Source organism: Camellia sinensis, chromosome 15 (genome assembly GCF_055761805.1).
Source record: "Camellia sinensis isolate YWXY chromosome 15, ASM5576180v1, whole genome shotgun sequence".
Taxonomy (NCBI): Eukaryota; Viridiplantae; Streptophyta; class Magnoliopsida; order Ericales; family Theaceae; genus Camellia; species Camellia sinensis.
Genome location: NC_138975.1, coordinates 79,918,764 through 79,942,269, shown reverse-complemented (window position 1 = coordinate 79,942,269; position 23,506 = coordinate 79,918,764). Strand labels below are relative to the sequence as shown.

Genomic DNA, 23,506 nt, shown 5'->3' with positions numbered 1-23,506 from the left:
TGAACATCCTAAATGAATTAACGAGTTAGAACGAGACTTAGAAGAATTGAATAAGTTAATGATCGGTTCGATAATATGACTCAATGTGTGTATGTGCTTATGTGAATTGTAGGTTCATCTACGAGGACGTGTCAAAACCAAATTCTTCTTGTGAGTACTATCTTAGTAAAGATATTTTTATATATCTTATTTTCTAAATGATACCAACGTAGTAAGTTCTCCAAACTTATGATTTTGTGCTATGAATGAGCCTTCTATCTGTCTAATTCATAAAAGATTTGTAAATGTGATTGACAAGCATGAAAGCATATGATGGACCTAAGGTTCTGTACAATTGAAATGGGCCAAAGGTCGTTCTGAATATCTGAAAAAGAAGGACCTAAAGTCGTTCCGATTATTTGATTTTTCTGAATATCTGTTATGTGTTAACCCAATGGTCATTATACAGATAATTGATTAGACCCAAGGTCGTTTCAACAAGTATGATATGTTCTGTTCTATATCTCTGTTTATGTTGGATCCGAGGTCGTTCTGTCATGTATTGAACCCAAGGTCGTTCTGCTATGATACGAATTTAATATGTGAATGATTTTATTTAAGTATTAGAACTCATTCATATAACCTCTTTACTCTGATGTTATTCACTGGGCTTTCACTCACTCTGTCATATATATGTATGTACGTGAGCAGTGGGATGTCCAGCCCCAGTGAATCTGTGAAGTTTACTCTAATTTTTGTGGAGTTAGCCATGGAACACCTCACACATGAGGCTTTTGTTTTAATCTTTGTTTTTGATCTTTTATTTTCTTTTGTTGGTCATGTTTTACCATGTTTGTATATAAGTTTTGGTTTTGTTTGATAATGATGTATGAATGATCATAGACATGTGAGATCTTTATATATGTATGGGTGTGACTTATTAATGTATAAGAAGTTTTTTGTTCATGCCGTTTATGCACAAGCTTATTGGACAAATTTTATAATTCTGCTGCCACTTCTGGCCCCATATAATTAAATATGATTTGATTTCACTCTGAGGCCGTAGGTAATCTCATGATTACTGGCCGGTTATGATCCAAACCTCTAGGGGTGGGTTCGGGTCGTGATAGGAAGGCTTGTATATCTATCTCACAATCAATTTATGCATGATCCTCATGCACCTCATTTGGATGCAATGTATTGCATTTTGAGATATCTTAAATTTGCTCCTGGAAAAGGGATTTTATTCTCCAATCATAGTAACTTGAGATTAGAGGCATTCACAGATACAGATTAGGCTAGTTCTATAGATGATAGGCTATCTACCTCCAGTTACTGTGCATTTGTGGAGGGAAATTTAGTGACATGGCGTAGTAAAAAGCAAGATGTAGTGTCCAGATCTAGAGCAGAGCCAGAATACAGGACTACAGCGCATGGTACATGTGAACTAATGTGGCTTCAATCCTTGTTGAGTGATGTAAGGTTTGTTTGCAGTGAACCCTTGGCACTGTATTATGACAACAAAGCTGCCATTAGTATTGCTCACAATCCTGTTCAGCATGACAGAACAAAGCATATTGAGATCGACAGACATTTCATCAAGGAAAAATTGAATAAGGGTTTAATATGTATGCCTTTTGTGAAATTTGAACACCAATTGGCTGATGTATTACTAAGAGTCTTAGTAGTAAGGTTTTTCACCCCATTTGCTACAAGTTGGGCATGAGAGATATCTTTGCACCAACTTAAGAGGGAGTGTTAAGTATTAGTGTCTAAGGATAGTTATGTCCTTCGTTCATTTAGTCTTTTTTAATAAATATGTGTAAGAGGGGAGAACCCAAATATTATCAATGTGTGCTAATAAACTCAACCATTCTCTTTTTTTCTTATTCATTTTATTCTTGTCTTTCTCTTATGCAAATCTAACAGAATCTTTCTAAATAATATTAATTTTCAAAAAATAAGTTCAGCTATTTTTTTGTTTAAATGTTAAAGAAAATTTAAACATTCATGTAATGTATCTACGATGTATTACATAATGTATTGTGTATGGTATATTGCATCATGTATCACAAGATATAGGTAGCTCTATTTACATGACAACTTTATCTCCTGATACCCTTTTTCCATTTACGCCCCATAAAAAATTCAAAAATCTTCACTTTATCTCTTTATACATCTCATAATTTAAACAAACCATCATCACTGACCTTTCATATCTCTTTAAACCCCCCGCACCTTTCCAAACCCCAACTCACACGCCCACCTCCGATCATCATCTTTGACCATTGTAGCTACTGTCTCAGACCACCGCAGACACAACTTCGCAGCCCTCCTCCACCACAACCTTTCCCCCCCACAACCTTTCTCCACCCCCAGCGACTACCAACTGCAGCCTCTACCCCTTGCAACACTCCCAAGCCCGACAACCACCACATCATTGCCATGCCCACCCTAGTGGCCACTGTGTCGCAGCCATCTCCACCCCACTGACCCCCAACCTCATAGCCCCACACACCTCCCTAAACTCAGATCTAGGGTTTTTAGAAAGGAGGAGTGGCAGTGGTTCATGACGGTCGCACGGTTGCAGTGGTGGTTCGTAGGGTTGGAGGGGGGGGCGGGGGGTTGTAGTGGTTCATAAGAGGGATGGCGAGTGCGGAAGAGTGTGTGGCGCTGGTGCAGTTGCGTGCGACAAAGGCAGTTGAGGCGGTGTTTGAGAAATTAGGGTCAATGATTTGTAGGATTGAGTTTTTGGTAATGTTACATAAGGAGAGAATTGTAATTAAAAAAACAAAAAGGAAATGAGGGGTGGAAGGAATTAAATTTGTGGTGTAAATAGAAGCACCCATAAGATACATATCAAATTGTAAGACACTAACCCTCCAAGACACACATGGATAGCATCTACTAATTTTCTAATTGAAGTCCATTCTCTGTCAAAAAAAAATCTTACTGGTAAGATTTCTTTATTATAGAACAAGAACTAGGCCATTTTCAACACTTTGGTATTCTTGGAAAAAACACTATATAATATTTACTACTTACTGGAAAATATGCTGGCATCCCTCTCTGGACAAACATGCTCTCCTCCAAGAAGTGCTTCATACTTGGTGTCGATAAGAGGGTCATTCCGTATTGGGACGTACCCCGGATAAGGATCCAATTGAGGAATGTAAACAAAAAGAAACACTCCAAACAGAACCTGCACTAGAACAAAAATTACATACCAATATCAGAGAGATTTTCTTTAGAGTGACTTAAAAATAAAACCAGAAACTTTAAAATCCAGACCATTTTGGTTTGAAAAATGTTATGCTTCCATACAATGCAGTCATCCTGATTTGGCATCAGCCTTCTGGATTTAAATTTTAGTGTCTAACAAGTATTGGCCAGTTTGTGTCAGCAAGAGATAATGAATCCCATGAGCCTAGAAGGATCAACATAGATACAAAAGCAACAAACCTGAATGAAAAGTGTGATGAGGTACATATGCAGCACAGATCTGCACAAATAAATACAATTATGAGTATGCATAAGCCACTGAAAGTTACAAAAGAGGAATTCCACACCAAAGCCACATGCATCCTAACCAAATAGTTCTTTAATTTTATATGCCAAAGCACAAGGATTGATTTTGTTTCTGATCTGACATTTTGATCAACTTGGGGAAGGAAAGAGTTTGAAAACTTAAGGGAAATGGAAATAAGTTTTGGAAATGCACAAAATAGAACAAGTGAGCAATCTAGGAGTAGTTTTTCAATCAGTAAATGAATTTCAAGCACAATACATAGGTACCAACAACAAAGGATTACAAATTTATTAAAAGTATACTGACCCTGTGTAGAAATCTGTAACTGAAAGAATGAGATTGAGCATCACAGCATCCCCCATATGCAGCTCCAAACCGAACATACCACCGGAACTCTCTGATGTAGATTCCAGTTTCTATTCCAAGCATAACCAACATGGAGCACCAAGCAAGAGCCACAATGATCAATGAAACCATCTGTAAGAGATAAGACATTATTTTACAAATAAAGTTGCATTAAACCATCACATCGCCTAAACAATTTATAATCTACATGCCATTAAAAATAAAATAAATAAATAAATAAATAAATAAATAAAACTGGGATAGACATTCCAACTAACATTGCAATTCATTAATGAGAAAATAAATAAAATAAATGATATTAATAACAACAATAAAAAAGGCGACCTAGTGCATGAGACTCTTGCTACAACAAGGTGGGAAGGGTAAGACGTCCACAGCCTTACTCCCATTTCTAAACTATTTCGACGACTCAAACTCACGACACCTTTTAATGCCAAAAGCAAAGTGCAAACCAAATTTTGATGTCATTACATTAGAAAACCTACAAACCAAAACTTAATTTTAAAAGCATGCTAAGCATTAAAGGAAGTCCTATCAAGCAAACTTCATCTCTAAATAAAAGAACACCCTATTTTGGTACTCATATACTTCAAAACATGATTGTAGTTGGAACCTGTTATGCTCCAGAGGTACCCATTACATACCCAAGTTGAACACTCAAGAAGCAAAAAAAAAAAAAAAAAAGAAACATGTTTCGTCTCGTGTATCCAATGTGATGTGGTACAGGTATGGCATTTTTTTTAAGTACACGTGCTTCATATAGGGGGTACTAATGACAAGCTTTACTGTTGGGCCAAGCAGTCCTTAAAAACAACAACAACAACAACAATAATAATAATAATAATAATAAAGTGTGTCTTATTTCAAAGTTGTGACTTTTACTTTTACTCTTTTTGTCTCTTTGGTAAGTGTGAGAATGAAGTGATCATCTGATCTAAGAATAATTTCTACAGTCAGTTTGTCATTTTGAAATTGAGCACAGAAAATTTGAAAACAGAAGGGAAAAAAGAAAAAGAAAAATGTTCAGCTTATTCATGGTTGCCAAGACATTATAGATCAGCTTTAGTCTCTCTTTACCAAAATAGCAGAAATTAGAAACTAAGGCACCACAATGACCAAAGGCAAATGTCAATCAGTAACAGCCAAGATCCCATATAAGGGAAAAAGAGAAGCATAAAAAAAGGATCATCGATATAAAAAGTTATCGCAAAATAAATTTAGATATCTAACAACCAATGTCTTTAAATTGTCCAAAACCAATATCAAAGAGCATAATTCCTTTTCCTCTCATTCTAATCATAATAACTCTCCTTCAGCAATAGCATCACACTCCTAAATCCTTATGAGCCTCAACTTCAGTTTATATGTGAAATGAAGCATTCCATCCAATCCTTTAATCCCTAAAAACATCTTTTTGCACAAAAGAAGAGTATGGAATTTTTATAAAAGATAGATGCATGAGATGTACGGTACATAACTGGGAAGAACATGCAATCTATATGCAATGCCATTGGGGGGCAATACCTAATCACGTTTAGAAGATCGTGATAGAAGAAAAGCCAGTAATGGAGTGCCCTTTAATTGAGGTAAATGCAAGACCAAAATGCTATTTAGTGACTCTCTCGTCTCTAAAGATTTAAACCAAGCTATCATATCATATCTTCACAATACTATGTTCTTGTTTCTTGAATGCTTAAGATTAATGCAGATAAACTCAGCCACCACAAATTTTGATACTTCAGAATCAAGATTCCCTGACCCTTCCTCCCACAAACCCCCATTTGGAGCTAGGCATTGCATCAGCCATGTAAAATCATCTTGAGAATGCAAACTATGTCTCAAATGTAAATGTAAATGTCCATGAGGATGGCTAACTGAATCTTACTTGGCGTTGTAATGTTTTGAATTGTAAGCGCGGAAAAAAGATTGAAGGAAGTAACATTGTAAATCATGAACAAGATTTACATGGAGAAAAAGATTTTTTTCCTAGAAGAACTGTATTCACTAGGACTTACTTCACTTTAAAGCCCAAGTTCAGCTTTATTTGCTTTTAGAACCAAATACACATGAATGCTCTTCCATGGCAGATATTTTCATACTAAAAAATTACTCTCAACGTCTTAGGCAAATGTCTAACTTCGGCTGTCAATTAGCTGCACATTTATGGATGCCTCATAAGCTTGCATGTTGAAACACATAGGAGCCAAGATTACACATTTAACTAGTTAGATGCATTTAAAAGACAAGAAAAGTAACTATAAAATCCAGATCGCATATTATTCAAAGTAAAGGAATGTTAGAATCGAAAGAAAATTGTAAATAGAAACTGCATGATAGTAAACAACGAACCTCGAAGGGAGCAAGACCTGTCTGTCCTTCCAAGTTAAACAATGAAATGCCCATAACCAGTCTAAACAAAGGCTCAGCAGCACAATAACCAGCCAAGAGACCCAACACATAATTGTAGTATTTTGATCTGAGTTGGTACCTCTGGACTTTAAGATCATTTCTAATTAGCCGAATTCGGTAGAAGCACAGGCCCAGAAGAACCAAATGAGATATACAAACCACAACAGAGTCAATGCCACATGGTGTATAAGCACCAAAAGCACTATCTGTCACTGTTGCCCAAATCCCACCTTTAACTGGCTGACAATACCAAACCAAAGGCTCAAAACCCATTTTTAATTATGTTCACCACCAAAATTATTATTATTTTTCTTTGTAATACAGACACAAATAATTTTAAGTAGTAGAGTATTTAGGTATTTGATTGGGTGTTCTGTTCATCCAATCCTTCCAGAAATAACTCCCTGCACCTCTGCTCTGCAGTAATAGCAAACCATAAAGTCTTGAAATTAATTATTAAAAAAAGAAGAAGTCATATATATGCATATTAAAAATCAAACTTGTAACTCCACTGGCATAAATTGAACTCTACTTGGAACTAAAACAAACAAACAGGCATTGGTATCCACTTGACCCTCCCTTCTTTTGGTTTCCAAAAAAAGTTAGAAAACAGAAGAGAATACAAGAGAGTAAAACTCTATTGAAATATTTTCTGTTGTTTTTGGTTTCAGAAAATGGATATACAACAAACATGGAGATACAAACACACTCACTCAAAACAGCAACTGTCCAAAATGGAAATGTTGATCATTTGGGTACTGATATGGGTCTTAAAGCACTCAAAAATTCAAAACCCATGTTTTCTCTACAACCAAACAGAAACATGAAGAACAGTGAGCAAGAGAAAATACCTCTGAAACATTGCAACTTTAAGACTAGTAGATTGTTGTTAGCACCATAAATCTGCAATTTTTATTATTATTTATTATTTATATAATTGCAGGACATGTGGCATCCTCCTACTCATTTGGAGGTTATGAGAAGTTATGAAGGCATGGAGAGTTATGTGGCATTATGGGAATGAAGATGGAAGAGTTGGTAGTTTTAGGTGGTTATTGGGTAGTTATTGCTGGAAGTTTTTTCCTACAAATATTTGTCTTTAAATAGCCATTCATGGTTACATTGTAAAGGACCCAGAATTCAAATCAAAGACAATTGATTTCTATTTTTCTTGTCATTTTCCTTATCTTAGGAGTAGTTTAATATAGATTTCATTTATTTTCAGCATTTTCTTTTCGAAACATTTTATGCACTTCCTTTTCGAAGCATAGGAGTAGAGGTAAGTAATTATTACTTTGATTGTTCACTCAATCGTCTTTCTCCGTCCCTCTTTCTTCTTTTACTTTATCTTTTCTCTACACTTGACAATTTTGAAGTCATCTTCATTGAGGCAAAAGAACCGTCAACGCAATCGCTTGACAATTGGCTTGAATTTAATCTGTAAGGATTTTTCAATCCTTACTGGCACGCTCACATTTATAACAATTTCCTTCGAAGGAAAAATAAGCCAACAATTTTTAGCACGCCCAGTGGGACGTCAAGTGTAATAAATGAAAAATGAATTGGATTTGTCCATTTCAAATAGCCTAGATGAAATTTATTGCCGTAAACCGGGAGTCCCGTGCTAGTTCCGTAAGTTTTCACAACTTACATCGGTCCCTCCCAGGGTGTTCGACGTGTTCCCCGGGCCTTCTCGTGACTGTGACACGATTTTGGGCCCCGACGGCTTATTTTCGAGCTTAAGTGTGAAAAAAGTGCATTTTTTTATTTAGTTCTCAAACCGAGAGTCCCGTGCTAGTTCCGTAAGTCTTCGCAACTTACCTTGGACCCTCCCGAGGTGTTCGGGGCATTTTCCAGTCTTTCTCGTGACTGTTGCACGGTTTTGGCCCCCCCGGTTGTCCAATTTCCAAGCTTAAGTGTGGAAAAAGTGTCTCTTTCCAACTTAGTTTTCAAACCGGGAGTCCCGCGCTAGTTCCGTAAGTTTTCACAACTCGCGTTCGTCACTTCCGACGTGTTTGATGTGTTCCCGACCCTTCTTGCGACTGTTACATGATTTTGGCCCCCCGATGGCCTACTTCCAAGCTCAAGTGTTAAAAAAGTGTATTTTCTGACCTAATTTTCAAATCGGGAGTCCCGTACTTGTTCGTTAAGTTTTCACAACTCAGATTGGTCCCTGCTGAGATGTTCGAGGTGTTCCCCAGGCCTTCTCGTCACTGTTACACGATTTTGGCCCGCCGAGGACTATTCTCAAGCTTAAGTGTGAAAATAGTACCTTTTCCGACCTAGTTTTCAAACCAGAAGTCCCGCGCTAGTTCCTTAAGTTTCCACAACTTAAATTGGTTTCTCCCGAGGTGTTGGAGGGGTTCCATGGGCTTTCTCGGGACTGTTACAGGATTTTTGGGGGCCCTCGATGGCCTATTTTCAAACTTAAGTGTTTAGGAAGTGCATTTTTTGACTTAGTTTTTAAATCGGGAGTGCCATGCAAGTTCCGTAAGTTTCCACAACTCTCGTTGGTCCGTCCCTAGGTGTTTGAGGTGTTCCCTAGACCTTCTCTTGACTGTCACACGATTTTGGCCCCCCGATGGACTACTTTCAAGCTTAGGTGCGAGAAAAGTGCCGTTTCGGACTAAGTTTTCAAACCGGGAGTCCCGTGCTAGTTCCGTAAGTTTTCACAACTTACATTGGTCCCTCTCGGGGTGTTTGACGTGTTCCCCGGGCCTTCTCGTGACTGTTACACGATTTTGGCCCCTGACGGCTTATTTTCAAGCTTAAGTGTGAAAAAAGTGCATTTTTTGATTTAGTTCTCAAACCGAGAGTCCCGTGCTAGTTCCGTAAGTCTCCGCAACTTACCTTGGACCCTCCCAAGGTGTTTGGGGCATTTCCCGGCCCTTCTCGTGACTGTTACACGGTTTTGGCCCCCCCGGTGGTCTTATTTCCAAGCTTTAGTGTGGAAAAAGTGTCTCTCTCCAACTTAGTTTTCAAACCGGGGGTCCCGTGCTAGTTCCGTAAGTTTTCACAACTCGTGTTGGTCACTCCCGAAGTGTTTGAGGTGTTTCTGACCCTTCTTGCGACTGTTACATAATTTTGGCCCCCCGATGGCCTACTTACAAGCTTAAATGTTAGAAAAGTGTATTTTCCGACCTAGTTTTCAAATCGGGAGTCCCGTGCCTGTTCGTTAAGTTTTCACAACTAGGTCGTAAAATGAACTTCATAACACTTAAGCTTGGAAGTAGGCCATCGGGGGGCCAAAATCATGTAACAGTCGCAAGAAAGGCCGGGAACACATCAAACACCTCGGAAGTGACCAACGTGAGTCGTGAAAACTTACGGAACTAGCACGGGACTCCCGGTTTGAAAACTAACTTGGAAAGAGACACTTTTTCCACACTTAAGCTTGGAAATAAGACCACCGGGGATGCCAAAACCGTGTAACAATCACGAGAAGGACCAGGAAATGCCCCAAACACCTCGAGAGGGTCCAAGGTAAGTTGCGGAGACTTACGGAACTAGCACGAGAAGGCCCGCGGAACACGTCAAACACCCCGAGAGAGACCAATGTAAGTTGTGAAAACTTACGGAACTAGCACGGGACTCCTGGTTTGAAAACTAAGTCCGAAGCGGCACTTCTCTCGCACCTAAGCTTGAAAATAGTCCATCGGGGGGCCAAAATCGTGTGACAGTCAACAGAAGGTCCGGGGAACACCGCAAACACCTAGGGAGGGACCAACGCAACTTGTGGAAACTTATGGAACTCGCATGGGAATCCCGGTTTGAAAACTAAGTCAAAAAATGCACTTCCTAAACACTTAAGTTTGAAAATAGGCCATCGGGGGCCCCCAAAAATCCCGTAACAGTCCCAAGAAGGCCCGTGGAACACCTCCAACACCTCGGGAGAAACCAATGTAAGTTGGGGAAACTTATGGGAACTAGCACGGGACTTAGGGTTTGAAAACTAGGTCGGAAAAGGTACTATTTTCACACTTAAGTTAGAGAATAGTCCTCGGCGGGCCGAAATCGTCTAACAGTCACGAGAAGGCCGGGGGAACACCTCGAACATCTCAGGAGGGACCAATTTGAGTTGTGAAAACTTAACGAACAGGCACGAGACTCCCAATTTGAAAACTAGGTTGGAAAATACACTTTTCAAACACTTAAGCTTGGAAGTAGGCCATTGGGGGGCCAAAATCATGTAACAGTCGCAAGAAGGGCCGGGAACACCTTAAACACCTCGGGAGTGACCAACGCGAATTGTGAAAACTTACAGAACTAGCACGGGGCTCCCGGTTTGAAAACTAAGTTAGAAAGAGACACTTTTTCCACACTTAAGATTGGAAATAGGAACACCGAGGTGGCCAAAACCGTGTAACAGTGACGAGAAGGACCGGGAAATGCCCCAAACACCTCGGGAGGGTCCAAGGCAAGTTGCGGAAACTTACGGAACTAGCACGGGACTCTCGGTTTGAAAACTAAATCAAAAAATGCACTTTTTTCACACTTAAGCACGAAAATAAGCCGTCGGGGGCCAAAATCGTGTAACAGTCACGAGTAGGCCCGGGGAATACGTCGAACACCCAGGAAGGGACCAATGTAAGTTGTGAAAACTTACGGAATTAGCACGGGACTCCCGATTTGAAAACTTAGTCCGAAACGACACTTTTCTCACACCTAAGCTTGAAAATAGTCCATCGGGGGGCCAAAATCGTGTGACAGTTAAGAGAAGGTCCGGGGAACACCGCTTTAAACACCTAAGGAGGGACCAACGCAAGTTGTGGAAAGTTACGGAACTCGCATGGGACCCCCCCCCCCCCGATTTGAAAACTAAGTCAAAAAATGCACTTCCTAAACACTTAAGTTTTAAAATAGGCCATCGAGGGCCCCCCAAAATCCTGTAACATCCCGAGAAGGCCCGTGGAACACCTCCAACACCTCAGGAGAAACCAATGTAAGTTGTGAAAACTTAGGAACTAGCGCGAGACTTCCGGTTTGAAAACTAGGTCAGAAAAGGTACAATTTTAAAACTTAAGCTTGAGAATATGCCTTGGCGGGCCGAAATCATGTAATAGTCACGAGAAGGCCCGGGGAACACCTCGAACATCTCAACAGGGACCAATCTGAGTTGTGAAAACTTAACGAAGAGCAACGGGACTCCCGATTTGAAAACTAGGTCGGAAAATACACTTTTCTAACACTTAAGCCTAGAAGTAGGCCATCAGGGGGCCAAAATCATGTAATAGTCGCAAGAAGGGTCGGGAACACCTCAAACACCTCGGGAGTGACCAACGCGAGTTGTGAAAACTTACGAAACTAGCACGGGACTCCCGATTTGAAAACTAAGTTAGAAAGAGACACTTTTTCCACACTTAAGATTGGAAATAGGAACATCGAGATGGCCAAAACCGTGTAACAGTGACGAGAAGGACCAGGAAATGCCCCAAACACCTCGGGAGGGTCCAAGGCGAGTTGCGGAGACTTACGGAACTAGTACGGGACTCTCGGTTTGAGAACTAAATCAAAAAATGCACTTTTTTCACACTTAAGCATAAAAATAAGCCATCAGGGGCCAAAATCGTGTAACAGTCACGAGTAGGCCCGGGAAACACGTCGAACACCCAGGGAGGGACCAATGTAAGTTGTGAAAACTTACGGAAAGCTTGAAAATAGTCCATCGGGGGGCCAAAATCGTGTGACAGTCAACAGAAGGTCCGGGGAACACCGCTTTAAACACCTAAGGAGGGACCAACGCAAGTTGTGGAAAGTTACGGAACTCGCATAGGACCCCCGATTTGAAAACTAAGTCAAAAAATGCACTTCCTAACCACTTAAGTTTTAAAATAGGCCACCGGGGGGCCCCCAAAATCCTGTAACATCCCGAAAAGGCCCGTGGAACACCTCCAACACCTCAGGAGAAACCAATGTAAGTTGTGAAAACTTAGGAACTAGCGCGAGACTTCCGGATTGAAAACTAGGTCAGAAAGGTACAATTTTAAAACTTAAGCTTGAGAATAGGCCTCGGCGGGCCGAAATCGTGTAATAGTCACGAGAAGGCCCGGGGAACACCTCGAACATCTCAGTAGGGACCAATCTGAGTTGTGAAAACTTAATGAAGAGCAACGGGACTCCCGATTTGAAAACTAGGTCGGAAAATATACTTTTCTAACACTTAAGCTTTGAAGTAGGCCATCAGGGGGCCAAAATCATGTAATAGTCGCAAGAAGGGTCGGGAACACCTCAAACACCTCGGGAGTGACCAACGCAAGTTGTGAAAACTTACAGAACTAGCACGGGACTCCCGGTTTGAAAACTAAGTTGGAAAGAGACACTTTTTCCACACTTAAGCTTGGAAAAAGGACCACCAAGGTGGGGCCAAAACCGTGTAACAGTCACAAGAAGGACCGGAAAATGCCCCAAACACCTCGGGAGGGTCCAAGGTAAGTTCCAGAGACTTACGGAACTAGCACGGGACTTTCGGTTTGAGAACTAAATCAAAAAATGTACTTTTTTCACACTTAAGCTCGAAAATAAGCCGACGGGGGCCAAAATCGTGAAACAGTCACGAGAAGGCCCGCGGAACACGTCAAACACCCCGGGAGGGACCAATGTAAGTTGTGAAACCTTACGGAACTAGCACAGGACTCCCGATTTGAAAACTAAGTCCGAAACGACACTTTTCTCGCACCTAAGTTTCAAAATAGTCCATTGGGGGGCTAAAATCGTGTGACAGTCAAGAGAAGGTCCGGGGAACACCGCTTTAAACACCTAGGGAGGGACCAACGTGAGGTGAGGAAACTTACGGAACTCGCATGGGACTCCCGATTTGAAATATAAGTCAAAAAATGCAGTTCCTAAACACTTAAGTTTGAAAATAGGCCATCGGGGACCCCCCAAAATCCTATAACAGTCCCGAGAAGGCCCGTGGAACACCTCCAACACCTCGGGAAAAACCAATGTAAGTTGTGGAAACTTACGGAACTAGCACGGGACTGCCGGTATGAAAACGAGATGGGAAAAGGTACTATTTTCACACTTAAGTTTGAGAATAGGCCTCGGCGGGCCGAAATTGTGTGTAACAGTCACGAGAAGGCCCGGGGAACACCTCGAACATCTCAGGAGGGACCATTTTGAGTTGTGAAAACTTAACGAACTGGCACGGGACTCCCGATTTGAAAACTAAGTTGGAAAGAGACACTTTTTTCACACATACGCTTGGAAATAGGACCACCGGGGGGGGCAAAACTGTGTAACAGTCACAAGAAGGACCGGGAAATGCCCCAAACACCTCTGGAGGGTCCAAGGGAAGTTGCGGAGACATACGGAACTAGCACGGGACTTTCGGTTTGAGAACTAAATCAAAAAATGCACTTTTTTCACACTTAAGCACGAAAATAAGCCGTCCGGGGCCAAAACCGTGTAACATTCACGAGGAGGCCCGGGGAACACGTCGAACACCCCGGGAGGGACCAATATAAGTTGTGAAAACTTACAGAACTAGCACGGGACTCCCGATTAGAAAACTAAGTCCAAAACGGCACTTTTCTCGCACCTAAGCTTGAAAATAGTCCATCAGGGGGCCAAAATCGTGTGACAGTCAAGAGAAAGTCCGGGGAACACCGCTTTAAACACCTAGGGAGGGACCAAATCGAGTTGTGAAAACTTACGGAACTCGCAAAGGACCCCCGGTTTGAAAACTAAGTCGAAAAATGCACTTCCTAAACACTTAAGTTCGAAAATAAGCCATCTGGGCCCCCCCAAAATCCTGTAACAGTCCCGAGAAGGCCCGTGAAACACCTCCAACACCTCAGGAGAAACCAATGTAAGTTGTGAAAACTTACGGAACTAGCGCGGGACTTCTGGTTTGAAAACGATGTGGGAAAAGGTACTATTTTCAAACTTAAGCTTGTGAATAGGCCTCGGAAGGCCGAAATCGTGTAACAGTCACGAGAAGGCCCGGGGAACACCATGAACATCTCAGGAGGGACCAATTTGAGTTGTCAAAACTTAATGAACAGGCACGAGACTCCCGATTTGAAAACTAGGTCAGAAAATTCACTTTTCTAAAGCTTAAACTTGGAACAATCACAAGAAGGGCCGGGAACACCTTAAACACCTTGGGAGTGACCAACGCGAGTTGTGAAAACTTACGGAACTAGCATGGGACTCCCGGTTTGAAAACTAAGTTAGAAAGAGACACTTTTTCCACACTTAAGCTTGGAAATAGGAACACCGGGGTGCCAAAACCGTGCAACAGTGACGAGAAGGACCGGGAAATGCCCCAAACACCTCGGGAGGGTCCAAGGTAAGTTGCGGAGACTTACAGAACTAGCACGGGACTCCCAGTTTGAAAACTTAGTCCGAAACGGCACTTTTCTCACACCTAAGCTTGAAAATCGTGTGACAGTCAAGAGAAGGTCCGGGGAACACCGCTTTAACCACCTAGGGGGGGACCAACGCAAGTTTTGGAAAGTTACGGAACTCGCATGGGACCCTCGGTTTGAAAACTAAGTCAAAAAATGTACTTCCTAAACACTTAAGTTTGAAAATAAGCCATCGGGGGCCTCCCAAAATCCTGTAACATCCCGAGAAGGCTCGTCGAACACCTCCAACACCTCGGGAGAAACCAATGTAAGTTGTGAAAACTTATGAAACTAGCGCGAGACTTCCGGTTTGAAAACTAGGTCAGAAAAGGTACAATTTGAAAACTTAAGCTTGAGAATAGGCCTCGGCGTAATAGTCACGAGAAGGCCCGGGGAACATCTCGAACATCTCAGCAGGGACCAATCTGAGTGTTGAAAACTTAACGAAGAGGCACGGGACTCCCGATTTGAAAACTAGGTCGGAAAATACACTTTTCAAACACTTAAGCCTGGAAGTAGGCCATCGGGGGCCAAAATCATGTAACAGACGCAAGAAGGGCCGGGAACACCTCAAACACCTCGGGAGTGACCAACGCGAGTTGTGAAAACTTACGGAACTAGCACGGGACTCCTGGTTTGAAAACTAAGTTGGAAAGACACACTTTTTCCACACTTAAGATAGGAAAAAGGACCACCGGATGGGGCCCAAAACCCTGAAACAGTCACGAGAAGGACCGGGAAATGCCCCAAACACCTCGGGAGGGTCCAAGGTAAGTTCCGGAGACTTACGGAACTAGCACGGGACTCTCGGTTTGAGAACTAAATCAAAAAATGTATTTTTTTCACACTTAAGCTCGAAAATAAGCCGTCGGGGGCCAAAATCGTGTAACAGTCACGAGAAGGCCCGGGGAACACCTTGAACATCTCAGGAGGGACCATTTTGAGTTGTGAAAACTTACCGAACAGCCACGGGACTCCCGATTTGAAAACTAAGTTGGAAAGAGACACTTTTTTCACACATACGCTTGGAAATAGGACCACCGTGGGGGGGCAAAACTATGTAACAGTCACAAGAAGGACCGGAAAATGCCCCAAACACCTCGGGAGGGTCCAAGGGAAGTTGCGGAGACTTACGGAACTAGCACGGGACTCTCGGTTTGAGAACTAAATCAAAAAATGCACTTTTTCCACACTTAAGCTAGAAAATAAGCCGTCCGGGGCCAAAATCGTGTAACATTAACGAGAAGTGCCGGGGAATACGTCGAACACCCCGGTAGGGACCAATGTAAGTTGTGAAAACTTACGGAACTAGCACGGGACTCCCGGTTGGAAAACTGAGTCCAAAACGGCACTTTTCTCGCACCTAAGTTTGAAAATAGTCCATCAGGGGGCCAAAATCGTGTGACAGTCAAGAGAAGATCCGGGGAACACCACTTTAAACACCTAGGGAGGGACCAACGCGAGTTGTGGAAACTTACGGAACTCGTATAGGAATCCTGGTTTGAAAACTAAGTAAGAAAATGCACTTCTTAAACATTTAACTTTGAAAATACGCCATCGGGGGCCCCCAAAAATCTGTAACAGTCCCGAGAAGGCCCGTGGAACACCTCTAACACCTCGGGAGAAACCAATTTAAGTTGTACAAACTTACGGAACTAGTGCGGGACTTCCGGTTTGAAAACGAGGTGGGAAAAGGTACTATTTTCACACTTAAGCTTGAGAATACTTCTCGGCGGGCCGAAGTCGTGTAACAATCAAGAGAAGGCCCGAGGAACACCTCGAACATCTCAGGAGGGACCAATTTGAGTTGTGAAAACGTAACGAAGAGGCACAGGACTCCCGATTTGAAAACTAGGTCGGAAAATACACTTGTCTAACACTTAAGCCTGGAAGTAGACCATCAGGGGGCCAAAATCATGTAACAGTCGCAAGAAGGGCCGAGAACACCTCAAACAACTCAGGAGTGACCAACGTGAGTTGTGAAAGCTTACGGAACTAGCACGGGAGTCCCGGTTTGAAAACTAAGTTGGAAAGAGACACTTTTTCCACACTTAAGCTTGGAAATAGGACCACCGGGGGGGGCCAAAACCGTGTAACAATCACGACAAGGACCGAGAAATGCCCCAAACACCTCGGGAGGGTCCAAGGTAAGTTGCAGAGAGTTACGGAACTAGCACGGGACTCTCGGTTTGAGAACTAAACCAAAAAATACACTTTTTTCACACTTAAGCTCGAAAATAAGTCATCGGGGGCCAAAATCGTGTAATAGTCACAACAAGGCCCGGGGAACACGTCGAACACCCAGGGAAGGAGCAATGTAAGTTGTGAAAACTTACGGAACTAGCACGCGACTCCCGGTTTGAAAACTTAGTCCGAAACGGCACTTTTCTCGCTCCTAAGCTTGAAAATAGTCCATCGATGGGCCAAAATCGTGTGATAGTCAAGAGAAGGTCCGGGGAACACCGCTTTAACACCTAAGGAGGGACCAACGCGAGTTGTGGAAAGTTACGGAACTCGCATGGGACTCCCGGTTTGAAAACTAAGTAAAAAAATGCACTTCCTAAACACTTAAGTTTGAAAATAGGCCATCTGGGGAGCCCTAAAATCCTCTAACAGTCCCGAGAAGGCCCGTGGAACACCTCCAACACCTCGGGAGAAACCAATGTAAGTTGTGGAAAATTAAGGAACAAGCGCGGGACTTCCGGTTTGAAAACGAGATGGGAAAAGGTACTATTTTCACACTTAAGCTTGAGAATAGTTCTCAGCGGGCCGAAATCGTGTAACAGTCATGAGAAGGTCCGGGGAACACCTCGAACATCTCAGGAGGGACCAATTTGAGTTGTGAAAACTTAACGAACAGGCACGGGACTCCCGATTTGAAAATTAGGTCGGAAAATACACTTTTCAAACACTTAAGCTTGGAAATAGGCCATTAGGGGGGCAAAATTATGTAACAGTCGCAAGAAGGGCCGAGAACACGTCAAACACCTCGGGAGTGACCAACGCGAGTTGTGAAAATTACGGAACTAGCACGGGATACCCGGTTTGAAAACTAAGTTGGAAATGGACACTTTCTCCACACTCAAGCTTGGAAAAAGGACCACCGGGGGGGGGCCAAAACCGTGTAACAGTCACGAGAAGGACCGGGAAATGCCCCAAACACCTCGGGAGGGTCCAAGGTATGTTGCGGAGACTTACGGAACTAGCACGGGACTCTCGGTTTGACAACTAAATCAAAAAATGCACTTTTTTCACACTTCAGCTCGAAAATAAGCCGTCGGGGGCCAAAATCGTGTAACAGTCACGAGAAAGCCCGGGGAACACGTCAAGCACCCCGGGAGGGACCAATGTAAGTTGTGAAAACTTACGGAACTAGCACGGGGCTCCCGGTTTGAAAACTAAGTCCAAAACGACACTTTTCTCCAACCTAAGATTGAAAATAGTCCATCGGGAGGCCAAAATCGTGTGACAGTCAAGATAAGGTCCGGGAACATTGCTTTAAACACCTAGGGAGGGACCAACGCGAGTTGTGGAAAGTTACGGAACTCGTATTGGACCCCCAGTTTGAAAACTAAGTCAAAAAATGCACTTCCTAAACACTTAAGTTTGAAAATAGGCCATCAATGGCCCACCAAAATCCTGTAACAATCCCGAGAAGGCCCGTGGTACACCTCCAACAACTCGGGAGAAACCAATGTAAGTTGTGGAAACTTACGGAACTAGCACGGGAGTTCCGGTTTGAAAACGAGGTGGGAAAAGGTACTATTTTCACACTTAAGCTTGAGAATAGGCCTCGGCGGGCCAAAATCGTGTAACAGTCACGAGTAGGCCCGGGGAACACCTCGAACATCCCAGGAGGGACCAATTTGAGTCGTGAAAACTTAACGAAGAGGCACGGGACTCCCGATTTGAAAACCAGGTCGGAAAATACACTTTTCTAACACTTAAGCTTTGAAGTAGGCCATCAGGGGGCCAAAATCATGTAACAGTCGCAATAAGTGCCGGGAACACCTCAAACACCTCGGGAGTGACCAACGCGAGTTGTGAAAACTTACGAAACTAGCTCGGGACTCCCGAAATGAAAACTAAGTTGGAAAAAGACACTTTTTCCACACTTAAGCTTGGAAATAGGACCACCGGGGTGGGTGCCAAAACCTTGTAACAATCACGAGAATGACCGGGAAATGCCCCAAACACCTTAGGAGGGTCCAAGGTAAGTTGCGGAGCCTTACGGAACTAGCACGGGACTCTCGGTTTGAGAACTAAATAAAAAAATGTACTTTTTTCACACTTCAGCTCGAAAATAAGCCGTCGGGGGCCAAAATCGTGTAACAGTCACGAGAAGGCCCGGTGAACACGTCAAACACACCGGGAGAGACCAATGTAAGTTGTGAAAACTTACGGAACTAGTACCGGACTCCCGGTTTGAAAACTAGTCCGAAACGACACTTTTCTCGCACCTAAGCTTAATAGTCCATCGGGGGGGGCCAAAAATCGTGCGACAGTCAAGAGAAGGACTGGGGAACACTGCTTTAAACACCTAGGGAGGGAGTTATAGAAACTTACGGAACTCGCATGGGACTCCCGGTTTGAAAACTAAGTCAAAAAATGCACTTCCTAAACACTTAAGTTTGAAAATAGGCCATCGGGGGAGCCCTAAAATCCTCTAACAGTCCCGAGAAGGCCCGTGGAACATCTCCAACACCTCGGGAGAAACCAATGCAAGTTGTGGAAAATTAAGGAACTAGCGCGGGAATTCCGGCTTGAAAACGAGGTTGGAAAAGGTACTATTTTCACACTTAAGCTTGAGAATAGTTCTTGGCGGGCCGAAATCGTGTAACAGTGACGAGAAGGCCCGGGGAACACCTTGAACATCTCAGGAGGGACCAATTTGAGTTGTGAAAACTTAACGAACAGGCACGCGACTGCTGATTTGAAAATTAGGTCGGAAAATACACTTTTCTAACCCATAAGCTTGGAAGTAGGCCATCGGGGGGCCAAAATCATGTAACAGCCGCAAAAAGGGCCGGGAACACCACAAAAATCCTCGGGAGTGACCAGCGCGAGTTGTGAAAACTTACGGAAGTAGCACGGGACACCCGGTTTGAAAACTAAGTTGGAAAAAGACACTTTCCACACTTAACCTTGGAAATAGAACAACCGGGGGTGCCAAAATCGTGTAACAGTCACAAGAAGTACCAAGAAATGGCCCAAACACCTTGGGAGGGTCCAAGCCAAGTTTCGGAGACTTACGGAACTAGCACGGGACTCTCGGTTTGAGAACTAAATCAAAAAATGCACTTTTTTCACACTAAAGCTCGAAAATAAGCCGTCGGGGGCCAAAATCGTGTAACATCAACGAGAATGTCCGAGGAACACGTCAAACATCCCGGGAGGGACCAATGTAAGTTGTGAAAACTTACGGAACTAGCACGGGACTCCCGGATTGAAAACTAAGTCCGAAACGACACTTTTCTCGCACTTAAGCATGAAAATAGTCCATCGGGGGGGCAAAATCATGTGACAGTCAAGAAACGGTCCGGGGGAACACTGCAAACACCTAGGGAGGGGCTAACGCGAGTTGTGCAAACTTATGGAACTCGCATGGGACACCCGGTTTGAAAACTAAGTCAAAAAATGCACTTCCTAAACACCTAAAGTTTGAAAATAGGCCATCGGAGGGCCCCCAAAATCCTGTAACAGTCAGGAGAAGGCCCGTGGAACATCTCCAACACCTCGGGAGAAACCAATGTAAGTTGTGGAAACTTACGGAATTAGCGCAGGACTTCGGGTTTGAAAACTAGGTCGAAAAAGGAATTATTTTCACACTTTAGTTTTAGAATAGTCCTCGGCGGGCCAAAATCGTGTAACAGTCACGAGAAGGCCAGGGGAACACCTCGAACATATCAGGAGGGACCAATTTGAGTTATGAAAACTTAACGAATAGGCACGGGATTATTCAAGCTTAAGTGTGAAAAAAGTGCATTTTTTGATTTAGTTGTCAAAACGAGAGTCCTGTGCTAGTTCCGTAAGTCTCCGAAAATTACCTTGGACCCTCCCGAGGTGTTTGGGGCATTTCCCGGTCCTTCTCGTGACTGTTGCACGGTTTTGGCACCCCCGGTGGTCCGATTTCCAAGCTTAAGTGTGGAAAAAGTGTGTCTTTCCAACTTAGTTTTCAAACCAGGAGTCTCGTGCTAGTTCCGTAAGTTTTCACAACTCGCGTTGGTCACTCCCGAGGTTTTTGAGGTGTTCCCGGCCCTTTTTGCGACTGTTACACGATTTTGGCCCTCCGACGGCCTACTTCCAAGCTTAAGTGTTAGAAAAGTGTATTTTCCGACCTAGTTTTCAAATCGGGAGTCTCGTGCCTGTTCGTTAAGTTTTCACAACTCAAATTTGAAAACTAGGTCGGAAAATGCACTTTTCTAACACTTAAGCTGGGAAGTAGGCCATCAGGGGCCCAAAATCATGTAACAGTCGCAAGAAGGGCCGGGAACATATCAAACACCTCGGGAGTGACCAACGCGAGTTGTGAAAACTTACAAAACTAGCTCGGGACTCCCGAAATGAAACCTAAGTTGGAAAGACACTTTTTCCACACTTAAGCTTGGAAATAGGACCACCGGGGGGGGTGCCAAAACCTTGTAACAATCACGAGAATGACCGGGAAATGCCCCAAACACCTTAGGAGGGCCCAAGGTAAGTTACGGAGCCTTACGGAACTAGTACGGGACTCTCGGTTTGAGAACTAAATCAAAAAATGCACTTTTTTCACACTTAAGCTCGAAAATAAGCCGTCGGGGGCCAAAATCGTGTAACAGTCACGAGAAGGCCCGGGGAACACGTCAAACACACCGGGAGAGACCAATGTAAGTTGTGAAAACTTACGGAACTAGTATCGGACTCCCAGTTTGAAAACTAAGTCCGGAACGACACTTTTCTCGCACCTAAGCTTAAAAATAGTCCATCAGGGGGGGCCCAAAATCGTGTGACGGTCAGGAGAAGGACTGGAGAACACTGCTTTAAACACCTAGGGGGGAGTTATAGAAACTTACGGAACTCGCATGGGACTCCCGGTTTGAAAACTAAGTAAAAAAATGCACTTCCTAAACACTTAAGTTTGAAAATAGGCCATCGGGGGAGCCCTAAAATCCTCTAACAGTCCCGAGAAGGCCCGTGGAACACCTCCAACACCTCGGGAGAAACCAATGTAAGTTGTGGAAAATTAAGGAACTAGCACGGGAATTCTGGTTTGAAAACGAGGTTGGAAAAGGTACTATTTTCACACTTAAGCTTGAGAATAGTTCTTGGCGGGCCGAAATCGTGTAACAGTGACGAGAAGGCCCGGGGAACACCTCAAACATCTCAGGAGGGACCAATTTGAGTTGTGAAAACTTAACGAATAGGCACGCGACTGCCGATTTGAAAATTAGGTCGGAAAATACATTTTCTAACCCATAAGCTTGGAAGTAGGCCATCGGGGGGCCAAAATCATGTAACAGCTGCAAAAAGGGCCGGGAACACCACAAAAATCCTCGGGAGTGACCTGCGCGAGTTGTGAAAACTTACAGAAGTAGCACGGGACACCCGGTTTGAAAACTAAGTTGGAAAAAGACACTTTCCACACTTAAGCTTGGAAATAGGACAACCGAGGGTGCAAAAATCGTGTAACAGTCACGAGAAGTACCAGGAAATGGCCCAAACACCTTGGGAGGGTCCAAGGTAAGTTTCGGAGACTTACGGAACTAGCACGGGACTCTCGGTTTGAGAACTAAATCAAAAAATGCACTTTTTTCACACTAAAGCTCGAAAATAAGCCGTCGGGGGCCAAAATCGTGTAACATCAACGAGGGACCAATGTAAGTTGTGAAAACTTACGGAACTAGCACGGGACTCCTGGATTGAAAACTAAGTCCGAAACGACACTTTTCTCGCACTTAAGCGTGAAAATAGTCCATCGGGAGGCCAAAATCATTTGACAGTCAAGAAACGGTTTCCGGGGAACACCGCAAACACCTAGGGAGGGGCCAACGCTAGTTGTGCAAACTTATGGAACTCGCATGGGACACCCGGTTTGAAAACTAAGTCAAAAAATGCACTTCCTAAACACCTAAAGTTTGAAAATAGGCCATCGGAGGGCCCCCAAAATCCTGTAACAGTCAGGAGAAGGCCCGTGGAACATCTCCAACACCTCGGGAGAAACCAATGTAAGTTGTGGAAACTTACGGAATTAGCGCAGGACTTCGGGTTTGAAAACTAGGTCGAAAAAGGAATTATTTTCACACTTTAGTTTTAGAATAGTCCTCGGCGGGCCAAAATCGTGTAACAGTCACGAGAAGGCCAGGGGAACACCTCGAACATATCAGGAGGGACCAATTTGAGTTATGAAAACTTAACGAATAGGCACGGGATTATTCAAGCTTAAGTGTGAAAAAAGTGCATTTTTTGATTTAGTTGTCAAAACGAGAGTCCTGTGCTAGTTCCGTAAGTCTCCGAAAATTACCTTGGACCCTCCCGAGGTGTTTGGGGCATTTCCCGGTCCTTCTCGTGACTGTTGCACGGTTTTGGCACCCCCGGTGGTCCGATTTCCAAGCTTAAGTGTGGAAAAAGTGTGTCTTTCCAACTTAGTTTTCAAACCAGGAGTCTCGTGCTAGTTCCGTAAGTTTTCACAACTCGCGTTGGTCACTCCCGAGGTTTTTGAGGTGTTCCCGGCCCTTTTTGCGACTGTTACACGATTTTGGCCCTCCGACGGCCTACTTCCAAGCTTAAGTGTTAGAAAAGTGTATTTTCCGACCTAGTTTTCAAATCGGGAGTCTCGTGCCTGTTCGTTAAGTTTTCACAACTCAAATTTGAAAACTAGGTCGGAAAATGCACT

The 23,506-nt window shown here is 43.4% G+C and overlaps 1 protein-coding gene across 1 annotated transcript in view; it reads right to left on the bottom strand.

Annotated features, from left to right (window-relative positions):
* LOC114291055 (ABC transporter C family member 12) overlaps window positions 1–6,557 on the bottom strand; it is an 81,426-nt gene extending 74,869 nt beyond the window's left edge. The window contains 5 exon segments of the mRNA XM_082909623.1: window positions 3,025–3,181; window positions 3,442–3,481; window positions 3,815–3,868; window positions 3,870–3,985; window positions 6,224–6,557. Coding sequence (XP_082765749.1) covers window positions 3,025–3,181; window positions 3,442–3,481; window positions 3,815–3,868; window positions 3,870–3,985; window positions 6,224–6,556 — 700 coding nt within the window. The 5' untranslated portion in view covers window position 6,557.
* Between the last annotated feature and the right edge of the window lie 16,949 nt (window positions 6,558–23,506).